Genomic DNA, 13,993 nt, shown 5'->3' with positions numbered 1-13,993 from the left:
CAAAGCCAGTAGTAAACCTGAGAACCCTGGCCCCTGGTTGGACACTTCTGGGAAGGTGAGAACACTGGGCAAGACTCAGTCACACTGACCCCTTGTGACATTTGGAAAGGCTTTCAGTCATATCTGGTTTCTATAATTACTTGACAAACAACCCCCCAAAAATGTTTCCTTTTATCCCCCCCCCAAAAAATCACAAAAAAACACCTCTGTGGCCATGGATATACATCCTCCCTCCCCCTCCCTCCCACCCGCCTCCAATCAAGAAAGAGTTCAACCACCTGCTGACATCACAGCTTCCTGGCCCAACACTTTCCACAACCAAAGCCTTTGAGAATGTCTGGAATATGAGCACATTTAAAACAATTCATCTTCTAGTTGCTGGGTGTGCCAGAGTCTGTCATAGTGAAATTTCCAAGTTCCAAGTTCCAAGACTGCTAAGAACAAGTTCCTCTGGTTTGGTGTGTCCCCAGTCCCCAAGGGGAGCCACAGGCATTTCTCTCTCCCTAGCACCAGGCCACCCTCCAAGGCTTCCTCCTCCTCGTCTTCCTCCACCCAGCTCTGCCAACTCTCACTCATTCCAGTCCCTGGGCCTGCAGGTCAGCCTTTCCCAGGAGGACACCAGCAGCACTCTTCCATTTGAGGCTTGCGTCCTTCCTGCTCTAAATTGTTTCTTTCCCATCCAAAACTGTATAACTAAGAAGAAACAGGACAGTCCTAGCCTCCTTGGGGCTTAGCCTCCAAGCCCAGAGATCTTCCCCGAAGCCCCAAGCTGTCCCTCTCCTACCTCTCACACTAGCCCCCAACCTCTCCAATCCCTGCCTCCTTCTTTGCTCACAGGCCAGAGGTATCCTCCTTGGACCTTCCTAGGAAGCTCCCCTCAGAACCCCACTCCCTTCTGCTCATCCTTGCCTCCCTCACTTAACACTGTGCACCGCACCTCCCAGCTCCTCTCAAGGGCTTCCAAGTTATTTGCCTTACGGCTCCACAGACCCTAAGCTCACCCTTCCCTCCTCACAGCTCACCGACGCCGTCGCTCCCCTGTACAGACCCGCCCCCTCGTCCCTGCTGGCCGCGCTTGTCCCCTCAGCCCATGTCTCCAAGCCCTCACATACCCACAGCCCAACAGCCATCACCACCACAAAGTAGATGACAATGACAGAGATGTCAGCCGCATTGCGGATGCGCTCGTGGGGCGCAAGGGGTGCGGCAGTGTCGGTCGTGGGGCTCCAGGTGGTACTGTCCATGGCTGCTGTGGCAATGCGTCCCTCTGGCCCAGGAAGCTCGCTCCTTATACTGCCTCTGGGTTAATAATCAGCCCCGGGGGAGGGCACCCACGAGGTCGCGACAGTGGGGCTCCTGCGCTCCACCTTCGGGGAGCAGCTTTGGACGCAAAGTACTCTGAAGGAGGAGCAGATGGAGCTGCTGGCAGAAGGGTGGCAGACAGGCAGGTAAGGGTTGTTCTGTGAGTGGGGAGGGGCCGGCTGGGGGGTGGTGCCTGCCTGGCACAAAGGCCGGCTGTGTTCCCGAAGCAAGCACCTGGCAGGAAGCCTCGCTTGCTCTGCCAGGGGCAGAGAGGGTGCGGCTCCATTGAGGAACCAGGCTGCCTGAGGCCAGAGGCCTTAGAGGCTTCTGGTCACCTGCCACCTGCCCTTAGACCAGTACCGAGCTTTTGCGGACCCAGATTCTCCATATGTAGTATGCTTGCAAGACTGCTCCCAGGATTTAGCCAAGTTCTTGGTCTCTGTGGAGAAAATTCTGGGGAAGACCTCTTGTTGGATACTACTGGCAAGAAATTCAGGACAATTCAGGATGGGGACAGCTACCCACCTACCCACATTTCTGGCGCCCCAGTAGCCCCCAGTGGCACTGTTACTGCCACTGTAAGGAGGAAAAAAGAGAAACTAGGAGAAGGGATTCCACTGGGAGTTTTTCCTAGCCCTATGCCTCATCCAGTAATTGATCTCGGGCCCTTCTGGGGCAGGTAGAAGCGAAGATACTAGAGAATCCCTTCCATGGAGCTTATCAAATGCTGACTCTTCCTGGGGATTCAACCTGCCCATCTGGAGATATATGTCTAAGCTGAAAGTCAGGGCTCAGCACAGAGATGGCTGAAAGAAGAGGCATGACTCACCCAAGGTCACACAGTGAGCTAGTGACAGAGCTGGTCCTGCAACCTAGACCAGGGTAGGCCTAGTTCAGAAGAGGGTTGGAGATGCTCTTAGGAGCCGGCACTAGGGTGCCTTGCTAGGGTGATGAGGTACAGGCAGGGGGAAGGACCACATAAACCCTGCCTGGGCTCTGTTCTACCTCAGGCCCTCCCTGCCCACCACCAGACAACCATCCACTGCCCAAATGCCAACAACTGATTCCTTTGCACCTCACTGTCTCTGAGGTCCACTCTCCTCCTCCCTCATCAGCACTTGCTCTTCCTACTGAGGCTGTAGTCAAAGAATCATTATTTGGACAGCATTCATGTAGGTCTTCCCCATTTCCCCTCACCCATCCCCCATAAACTCATAAGGTTATGCCCAGGGCCCATCATAATGCCTGACCACAAGGAACAGGAATTCCTCTTCTGGGAAACCCAAAAACAGGGGCTCTTCAATATGGATGTCCTCCAAAGTTTCAAGCTGAGCCATCGGCCACAGCTTGGAGGAATTAACCTTTCATCCATATCCATCTGTTCCTGAATTCAGCAGAGCATTTTCACCTGCCTCTGACCAAACAGAGCCTCTGCCCTCAGAGAACTTCCAGTCTGATCTGGAAATGAGCTCATTCATAGCAAAATTCCAGCCCTGAAACCCCAGCTGCAGGTATCCAAAAGGTATCCAAAACTGGCCTGTGCCAGTTTCCAAAAGTGAAGTCTGGCAATGAGCAAATCCAAAAAGTCAGCAGGAAGAAGGACCTGAAGTACTACAGAAACTCAATGGAGGGAATAAACCATCCTTTGATCTTTCTCAGATAGCAAAACATGGGTGGCCAGAGAAGGAAAGGATGGCAGCCTGGAAGAGACCAGAAAATTCATTCATTCTTGCAATACAAGAACTACTTCTGTGTGCCAGGTCATGTGTGCCAAACCTGGGGATACAGTTGTGCACAAGATTCACCGGGTTCTTGCCCTCACAAGGTTTCTAGCACAGTGGGGGAGATAGACCATCATCAAAAATGAGACAAATACCTATAAAATTAGCATTGTGATATGTGTTTTGAAAGAGACATACTAATGCTCCAAATGTATAGCAAGGATTTTGACCTGGAGATGAGGTAAAGTTGGGGAAGGCCTCAGAAGGTCTGGTTTGAACAGGACCATAAAAGAGGAATGAGCAAGGTAAGGGTGGGAGTGAGGGATGTACCAGAAGAGGGCAAGCTGGGGCTAAAAATAAAAAAGAAATTAAAAAACATGTCAGCAGCAAGTAACCCCCTGCCATGAGGGGGGAAATCCAGGATACTTGAGGCCCCTTTGCAATTTCTGTTCCTCACTGCTCTCCTAAAAGGACAACTCACATCCAAGAAAACAGCACAGGGATTCCTCAAAAAATTAAAAATAGAACTACTCTGTGATCCAGGAATCCCACTTCTGGGCTATATATCCAAAGGCAATGAAATCAGTATCTCAGAGAGATATTAGCACCCCCATGTTCATTAAAGCATTAGTCACAATATCCAAGTTGGATACAGCTTAAAGTGTCCATCAGATGAATGGATAAAGGAAATGTGGTATACATATACACACCACATATATGTATATGTCTTGTGATGGACTATTATTCAGTCATAAAAAAAAAAGAGGGAAATCCTGCCCTTTGCACCATCATGGATGAATCTAAAGACATGATGCAGATAGATAAAGACAAATAGTGTTTAATCTCATCTATATGCAAAATCTAAAAAGGTCAAACTCATAGAACCAGAAAACAGAATAATGGTTGCCAGGGGCTAAGGAGAGGGTGGGAGAAATGGGGAGATGTTGGGCAAAGGTTACAAACTTCCAGTTATAAAATGAATAAGTTCTGGGGATCTAATGCAGTATATGATGACTATAGTAAAAAATATTGTATGTATACTTGAAAGTTGCTAAGAGATTAGATTTTAAGAGTTCTCACCACACAGATACACACACACACACACACACACACACACAATGGTAACCATGTGAGGTGCTGGGTGCTGGATGTGTTAGTTAACTTAATTGTGGTTATTCTATCACACTGTATGCATATATTAAATCATCACATTGTACACCTTTTTAAAAATCATGCTGTACAATCTATTTTTTTAAATAATTATTTTCTCTACATAGATGCTTCCAGAAAACACAGTATGATGCACCACCTGCCCCCCACAGCTGGCCAGAGCTGCTGGACTACTGCTCGTTGGTAAAGATCCTGCTGGCCTCTCTCCTGCCCTCACTGGTGCCAACCAAAATCAGGTATGGTCACAAAAAAAGGATCTTCTTACCAGAACCCCAAAATAAAAAAGCTGGCCAAACAGCCAGACCAGGGGGAAGATGAGGCTGATGAGGAAAGATGGACAAAAAAGCAAGAAGCAGACCCCACCTGAGTTTGCAATCTCAGGTTAGACTGGGGTCCTAAGTTTGAAAAACCAGGTGTCCACAGATTCACAGCTAAATCTGACTGTTGGGAGAATATTATTCAAATGACTCTGAAGTCACTAAGCTAATATCTACAGATGGCAGGGGAGGAACCCAGATTTGGAGCATATGATTCATCACTGTATGGGAGTTCTCCTGTTGCCTCTTTTCTGCCTTCCTTCCACACTGCTCAGGTGTCCAGGTACCACAGGAGTCCTACCTGCTTCTACCTGCCTAAGAGCTCTTCCCCAGCAGCCCTCAAATGTGCAGTATCCACCTCTTACTGGCCAAACTGTTCTCCTAAACTCGTGTCACAGTGAAATAAATAGCCTAGGTGCAGAGGCTGTGAGTTTGGGAAGTTGCCTGTGGAGAAACCACATGACTAGTTTGAATCTTAGTGCAGCCATCATCCAGCAGCAGACCATGGATAGTTCATTTGACATTTGTGATCCTCCATTTGAACGTCTGTAAAATGGCATAGACAAGAACTGTCTTGTGTACCCAAAAGGTCCAAACGAGATGAAAGTGCAAAGGAGCCTCATTGACAACAAAAAGGTAAAGGTGAGGGATTGAGAGTGCTGCTATGATTTTCTCTTTTTTCCTTTTCCTTTGTTGCAAGCTCAGTTGTGGGAAGCAGACTGTTGGTCAGTGTATTTGTTTCCTGTGGGTGCTGTTAACAAACTATCACAAATTTGGCAGCTCAAAACAAAGGAATATATCCTCTCATGGTTCTGGAAGGAAGAAGTCCAAAATTGGTTTCAATAGGCTGAAATCCAGGTTTCAGCAGGGCTGCATTGCTCCAGTTTTAGGGGAGGATCCTTCCCTGCCTCTTCCAGCTTCTAGTGGTGCCAACAGTCATTGACTTGTGGTCACATTGCTCCAAACTCTGCCTCCATCTGAGTGTGTGTGTTTGTGTGTGTGTGTGTGTGTGTGTGTATGATAAAATATACACAACATAAAACTTCCCATCTTAACCATTTTTAAGTGCACAATTCAGTGGCATTAATAAATTCACAATATTGTGCTAACATCACTACTGTCTACACCCCCATAACTTTTTCATCAGCCCATACAGAAACTTCTCTATCCATGAAACACTAACTTCTTACCTTTCCTTGGAAACCATCATTCAACTTTCTGTCTCTATAAATTTGACCATTCTAGGTACCATTAGACAAGAGCAATCATACAATCTACCTCTACCTTCACAATGCTTTCTCTTCTGTCTGTCAACTCTCTCTCTGTTGCTATGGACGTTTGTGATGGTATTTAGGGTCCACCAGGATAATCCAGGATCATCTATCCTCATCTCAAGATCCTTGACTTAATAACATGTGCAAAGACCCTTCTTCTAAATAAGGTAGCATTTACAGGTTCCAACAATTAGGACTTGATATCTTTGGATGGCCATTATTCACCAACTGCATGGTGATAGTGAAGGAGTCTGAATATGGAAGGATTTTATTGAGGAAGCAGGATTGGAGCTGCTTTGGGAAGGGTGGAGTGGGAAAAAGACACTACTGGAGGGGGTGAGTCTAGGTCTAGAGAGGTAAAAGCCAAACAAATGTCAGGCAAAGAGGAAGTGAGGATAAGTGAGAAGCTCCAGGAGAGGGAAACAATGAGTTGGCCCCAAGCTGCCTGCCCTTCCGCCCCAAACCTCAAGCTGGTATCTGGGCATGAAAGGAGTAAAGGAAAGGACAGAAAACTAAGAAGGACAAAATGCTCCTGGCCCTCCCTCTAAACCTGAAGTCAATAGTAGTTGACCCTTGGTGGTCTCCATCCAATCATCTGAACCCTAGCTAGGCCTCTGTCATGCTGGATCACATTGGGCAAGGCCCTTATGTTCATTGAGAATCACCTCTACAGTCAGGATCCAATTGAACTAAAAAAGGCTTGCTGAGTGCCCACCATGCATATCAGCTTTGGGCTGGGACCAAAACCTAGGTTACTTGGTGGTAGGCTGTAGCTCTTTCCTCTACATCCCAAATCCCAGAAAGGTTTCAGGAAGAAGCTACAGGGTGAGATGCTGCAAGATGTCTTAGCCTACCTTCCCTAAGGCTCTTCACAGGGTACTACCTCAGCCCCAGTCCTTAGGCTGGGGCAACAGGAATCAAGAGACCTGGATTCAGGCACTGGTTACTCTGCCAGTTGGCTTTAGATAAGTCACTTTTCCCCTCTAAGATTGTTTTCTCACCTATTAAATTGGCAGAATATGACCAACTGGCCCCTTAAGAAGGATCCTTGGGGGCACCTGGGTGGCTTAGTCGCTTAAGCATCCATCTTCAGCTCAGGTCATGATCTCACAGTTAGTGAGTTCAAGCCCCATATCGGGCTCTATGCTGACAGCTCAGAGCCTGGAGCCTACTTTGGATTCTGTGTTTACCTCTTTCTCTCCTCCTCCACTGCTTGTGCTCTATCTCTATCTCAAAAATAAATAAACTTTAAGAAAAAAAGGATCTTTGTACCAATTCTCTGATTCTAAACTGGGCTCTGAATTTCACTGAACCTCTGTCCCTCGTTTATAAACTGGGGACATTAAGCCCTAGATAGTTGTATGTCACAAGCACATCAACCCCACTTCATCCTAAATCTCACCCCTCACTATGACTGCTGGCCCCAGAGCTCACATTTTCTACTGCTCACCACCATTTCTAAAATTGGAAAGGGGGATTATGACCCTCCCTACACAGTCCTCACCCAATGAGCTCAGCAGCTCTAAAGCAGTGTGGGAAGCATATCTGGTTGGAATGCCTCATATGGAAAACGCTTCAGCACACTGCACACTGCCAAACACGTATTCAGTTCTCAATAAAACGTTAACATTTATCTTCATCTTCATCTCCTATCTAGACTCAAAATCATGGGGCCTTGAGCTGGGAGCCTGCCCTCAAAGAGCAGAAGACAGATATGTAAAGGAAAACCTATACTGTGGTTGAGACAAGAGGTATAACTTTAATCTTCACAATGCCCCTATTGTAATTCCATCTTATGGATGGATCACTGAAACTCACAGTGGTTAAGTAACTTGTCCAAACTGGTAAATGGCCATGCTGCCACTCAAACTCATGCCGGTATAATACCAAAGCCTATACTTTAACTACTGGAGGGAGGGTAGGGAGAGAAGGGGAGAAGATGGATGAGAGAACTTTAGCCCTGATTCTAAGCCTACTCCCCAGCCAGTATCCCTGTATTCCTCTTCTGCCTCATCCGCGGGTTGGCATTTGGCCCAGCTACCTGTAGGTGTGAGACATTTCACTAAGTCACTAATTATAACAAATGCAGGCAAAAGTCAGCAGTGTTACTATCTTCTGCCAAACACCCTGGTTTTTGAAAACCCATAGCCCAGGATTAGAGCAGGTAAATTAGCAGAGTTAACTGTCACTCAAGTCCCAGAGAAGTGGGATCTCTGACAGCCTCACTTCAGCGTAACTGTCACCCCATGTGTTCTAACTCCCTCTCTGAGATGAGACAGAGAAGCAGCTCCCAACAGAAGGTAGCCAGAGGACTACTGGTATTGGCTGAGGAACTCATCAGAGCTCTCTCCTGTGAATCTTATCCCTACAAAGCCAATTGTCACCCATCCATCAACCAACACTGAGGCTAGTATTTCAGAAACATGAAAACCAGGCTTAAAAATCTTTGGGCAACTGAAAAACCCATGAAGGTAAGAGGGGGAATGGCAACTCATGCATATATTCAATAAATATCAGTTGAGCATCTTTCAAGTCATCAAGGCTAAAAAGTGAACAAGATAAATGTAGTCCCTTTCTTTCAGGAGCTTGAAACTCATGCATGCCCTTAATGGGTTTGGGGTTTCCTTTTGGGATGATGACAATGTTTTGGAACTAGATAGAAGTAACAGTTGAATGCACTAATGCCACCAAATTATTCACTTTAAAATGATTATATTATGTGAATTTCACCTCAATTAAAGAATGAAAAATAAAAACCGATAACCATGCATATGGCATCACACCTGGAGACAATAAAAATTTAATTCTCACCCAAATAATTTCTTCCCAACTTGCTGACTGGTCCTAAAATTTTATGAGTTTCATTCATTTGTTCAACTAGTCATTTGAGGAGAATGAAAAGGTGAATTTGTTTCACCATCAGAAGAATATCTAATGGCTGGTCCTGATAATTCTACATTAAGAAATGTCATTCATTCATTCATTCATTCAGAGTATCCATTCTACACCAGGTACTGGGCTTACAAACTTGAATAAGACACAATCTCTGCAATGAATATAAAAGTGCAGCTATCTCTTCAAGATACTGATTTCATTTCCCTGGTATATATAACAAAAAGTGTGATTGCCAGATCATATAGTTGTACTTTTATTATTTTTATCTTTTTAAACATACTTTCATTTGGGTATGGTTGACACAGTTTCAGGTGTACAACACAACCACAATGGATTGGATGTGTAGCTATCATACATCCTGATACATTATAATATTATTGACTGTATTCCCTTTGCTGTGCTTTTTATTCTTGTGACTTACTCATTCCATAACTGGAAGCCTGTACCTCCCACTCCCGATCACCCATTTTGCCACCTCCCCACTCTCCTTCTCCCTGGCAACCATCAGTTTGTTCTCTGTATTTATAGATCTGATTCTGTTTTTTGTTTGTTTGTTTACTTATTCATCTGTTTTGTTTTTTAGATGTGGAAACAACCTAAATGTCCAACAATAGACAAATAGATAAGGAATATGTGGTACACACACACACACACACACACACACACGGGAATATTACACAGCCATAAAAAAGGATGAGATCTTGCCATTTGCAACAACATGGATGGACATAAAGAGTATAATGCTAACTGAAATAAGTCAAACTGAGAAAGACAAATACTATATTATTTCACTCATGTGTGGAATCTATTCTTGATTTTTTGAGGAAACTCCATGTCTTTCATAGTAGCTGATCCCATTTACATTCCCACCAACAGTTCCCAAGGTTCCTTTTTCTTCACATCCTCACCAACACTTATCTCTTGTCTTTGTGATAACAGCAGTTTTAAAAAGCATGAAACGACATTTCATTGTGTTTTTTTTAAATTTTCATTTCCCCAATGATTAGTGAGTCAATCACTCTTTGTGTTATCTGTTGACTTTTCATATATTGTATGAGTTCCTTATATTTTTTGGATATTAAAAAAATGGTAACTATGTGAGGTATTGATGTATTAATTAACTTGATTGTAGTAGTCATTTTAATATATATATAATCATCAGATTGTATACCCTAAACATATATAGTGTTGTCAATTACATATCAAGAAAACAAAGGGAGAGAAAGAAGAAAATTCACACTAGCCAAAAAAAAAAAAAAGACACATTTTCTGCCTTGGGGCCCTCCCAGCTCATCGAGGAAAGTTTACATCTGATATGAACATGCTGTTCCCTATGCAAGGACACTTTCTCCCCTGCTCTTTGCCTGGCTAACTATCATAATCCTCTCAACTTAATGTTTTTCAAGAAGCTTCCTGAACTTCACCCTACTCCTAGCCTAAAAGTCTCTTAGAACTTTATTCTCAAGCCCTATTTTCATCCTTTCTGTCTCAATTATTTTAAATAGTTTATTGTCAAGTTGGTTTCCATATAACACCCAGTGCTCATCCCTACAAGTGCCCTCCTCCAGGTCCATCGCCCCCCTTCTCCTCTCCCCCACCCTCATCAGCCCTCAGTTTATTCTCAACATTCAAGAGTCTCTCATGGTTTGCCTCCTTCCCTCTTCCCAATTATTTTTCCCCTTCTTCTCCCCTGTGGTCCTCCGTTGAGTTCCTCCTAATCCTCCTATATGTGCAAACATATGGTATCTGTCCTTCTCAATCTTTAATTCACATTTAGTTGCATAGCTATATTTAATGCCTACGGACCCTACTGGACTACAAGCATCATGAGAGAAATGCCAGTGTCTCTTGACCATCACTATGCCTAGTACTGTGGCTGGCATGTAGTAGATGCTCAATAAATATTATATGGGTGGATAAATGAATTAAAATAATGAACTCAGGGATGCCTAAACATCCTATTTCAGCTCAGGTCATGATCTTGTGATTCATGAGTTTGGGCCCCATGTTGGGCTCTATGCTGACAGTTCAGACCCTACAGCCTGCTTCAGATTCTGTGTCTCCCTCTCTTTCTACCCCTCCCCTGCATATGCTGTCTATCTGTCTGTCTCTCTCTCTTTCTCTCTCTCTCTCTCAAAAATAAATAAACATAAAAAAAAATTGGGAGGTGCCTGGGTGGCTCAGTCAGTTAAGCATCCGACTTCAGCTCAGGTCATGATGTCAAGGTTTGTGAGTTCGAGTCCTGTGCAGGCTCTGTGGTGACAGCTCAGAGCTGAAGCCTACTTCAGATTCTGTGTCTCCCTCTCTCTCTCTCTCTCTCTCTGCTCCTCCCCCACTCACACTCTGTCTGTCTCTCAAAAATAAATAAACATTTAAAATTTTTTAAATTTAAATAATGAATACAAACAATTATAATGTGATAGATATTCTAACAGTGAAGGAAGATGAGACAGAACACGCCTTACTTTATCTCTCTAAGGGATATATAGAGAGGGGCAAAAGAAATAATCATCAAGAGGGGATATTTGCACTGAATCTTTAGGGATAAGTATGAGCTCCTGACACAACACAGCTGAGATGAGCTTTTGAGATGTGAGAGCACACAGTATGCGTATTCAGAGAGCAGTAAATGGTTGTGGTCTGCATGACTGGACAGAACAGCAGGAAATAAGGCCAGAGATGTGGGCAGGAATTAGACCACGGGAGATCTCGTGTAGCATACTAAGCATCCTGGAATTCAACCCATAGAGCACTAGGAAACCAGTAAAGCAGGGGTTACTAGCATTAAACTCATAGGCCCCTAAGAAGCAGTTTTGAACATCCAAGGATTCTAAATTGTATGTACAATGTGGTCAGTTTTGTGATTTCAGTTTTCGTCAGATTCCCAGAAAGATCAGTGGCTCCAAAAAAGTTTAAGAACCATCATCATCTTTCCTGACCACCCTAACTAAAACAGCCCCACTCCTACCCCCACCTCAGTTTATTTACTTTCATAGTAGTCATAACAAAACTTAAGTATCTTGTTGATTTCTTTGCTACTTGCTTACTGCCTATTTCTCCTCTGAGAGAGCAGGGAATTTGTCTTACTAAAGGTTCTATCTCCAGTGCCTATCACACATGACCTGGAACACAGATAGCTCACATACCTGTTGACTAAATAAATCTAACTGTAGATGGTTTTTTTAACTGTGGTAAAATACACATAATATAAAATTTACCATCTTAACTATTTTTAAGTGTGTGGTTTAGTGGCATTAAATACATTTACATTGATGGGTCACCTGGGTGGCTCAGTTGGTTGAGCTTCTGACTTCAGGTCAAGTCATGATCTCAGGGTTTGTGGGTTCAAGCCCCATGACGCACTCTGTGCTGACAGCTCAGAGCCTGGAGCCTGCTTCACATTCTGTGTCTCCCTCTCTCTCTGCTCCTCCTCGGTTCACTCTTTGTTTCTCAAAAATAAATAAACATTACTGGGTCATAAGGGAGTTCTATTGTTAGAACATGGAAAGAGCCTAAGTGTCCATCAACAGATGAATGGATCAAGAAGATGTGGCTTATCTATACCATGGAATACTACATGGCAATGAGAAACAATGAAATCTGGCCATGTGTAGCAACATGGATGGACCTTGAGGGTGTTATGCTGAGCGAAATAAGTCAGGCAGAGAAGGACAAATATCATATGTTTGCACGTATAGGAGGATTAGGAGGAACTTGACGGAGGAACAAGCGGGAGAAGAAGGGCGGAAATGGTGGGGGAAAGGGAGAGAGGCAAACCATGAGAGACTCTTGAATGCTGACAAAAACTGAGGACTGATGGAGGGGGGGAGGAGGGGATGGGCATGGAGGAGGGCACTTTGGGGATGAGCACTGAGTGTTATGTAGAAACTAATTTGACAATAAACTATTTGTAAAAAAAAAATAAAAAATAAAAAAAAATAAATAAAATAAAAAAAAATAAAAAAATAAAAAAAAAGAAAATATGTCAATAGAAAAATTCTTAAAATAAAAAGCATAGAACAAGAAAAAAAAAATAAACATTAAAGAAACTTTTTAAGACATTCACATTGTTGTACCACCCATTCACAGAATTCCTTTCACCCTGAAAAACTGAAACTCTTTATACCCATTAAACAATAACTGCCCAGCCCCTGGCAACCACCATTCTACCTTCTGTCCCTATGACTTTGACTACTCCAGGCTAATATAAGTGGAATCATAGAATATTTGTCCTTTTGTGACTGGTTTATTTCACTTAGCATAATGTCCTCAAAGTTCATCTATGTTGTAACATGTCTTAGAATTTCCTTTTTAAGGCTAAATAATTCCATTGTATATACCATATTTTGTTTATCCATTCATTCAGTGATGGACACTTGGATTGTTCCACCTTTTAGCCATTGTGAATAATGCTGTTATGAATATGATGTGTAGGTATTTTCTTAGTTCTTTTTGAAATACGAGTAGTCACAGGATGGGTGAGTGGATGAATGGATAATGGGTGGATGGATGGATACATGAAAGCACTCTGAACTGAGAATTGGGAAATCTGTTTACTCTCTTGACTGTGACATTTTCCATCTACAGGACACACCAGATATCAGGGATACTATGAAGTAACAGTTATGTCCATTGTAACAATGGCAGTAGGACTGAGTTCATGGGAATTTCAAAATATTCATAAAGATGAGTAACTCTATGCTATTTCATGATCAGTGTTGGAATGCGTCAGTAAAAGGATTATGTACTAGATTTAAATATGTTGTTGACTAAGAAGAATGGGATTTCCCAGAGTGGTAACCCTGGGAAGAAAGGTAGTGATTCTAGTTGGGTAAATCACATTCCATATCAAATATGAAACAAACATAACATGAGTCAAAATAGCAAAATCAGAGTCACTGAAAATTCAGGACGTTGAGCCAAAGGATACTGGCCGTAAACAGTTTCAAATGCCAAAGAAATGTGTATAAATGAAAGGTACAGAGAGAGGAGATTTTGAAGGTATTGAGCTCTGCTCTGAACTGGCCCGTAAGATTTGCTCATCCATAATCTCACCATCCATTGCCACTGTAAGAACCAACTCCAACAGAAAAATGAACAAAAAAATATAGATAGTCCAAATATATGTAAATATAATTATTATAAACAGTCTATATAAAAAGCAATATAAATAATATATAAACATATTAATATATGTCCAATCTCTCTCTAATATGACAAACACAAATTAAAACTACAGTGAGACACTATTTTTTATCTATCAGACTGGAAAAGATTACAAGTTGATAATATATCATGTTATAAGAGGAATGTA

The 13,993-nt window shown here is 43.1% G+C and overlaps 1 protein-coding gene across 1 annotated transcript in view; it reads right to left on the bottom strand.

The window, feature by feature from the left end:
- Positions 1–1,244, bottom strand: part of SLC5A1 (solute carrier family 5 member 1) — a 76,484-nt gene extending 75,240 nt beyond the window's left edge. Inside the window, exon 1 of the mRNA XM_039225885.1 lies at positions 1,113–1,244. Coding sequence (XP_039081816.1) covers positions 1,113–1,244 — 132 coding nt within the window. The remainder of the gene's footprint in view (positions 1–1,112) is intronic.
- Between the last annotated feature and the right edge of the window lie 12,749 nt (positions 1,245–13,993).

The sequence above is a fragment of the Hyaena hyaena genome, unplaced genomic scaffold (genome assembly GCF_003009895.1).
Source record: "Hyaena hyaena isolate Hyena2069 unplaced genomic scaffold, ASM300989v1 scaffold_19, whole genome shotgun sequence".
In the NCBI taxonomy this organism is placed as follows: domain Eukaryota; kingdom Metazoa; phylum Chordata; class Mammalia; order Carnivora; family Hyaenidae; genus Hyaena; species Hyaena hyaena.
Note: the sequence above shows the minus strand (reverse complement) of the source record. Positions and strands in the feature narration are given on the sequence as shown.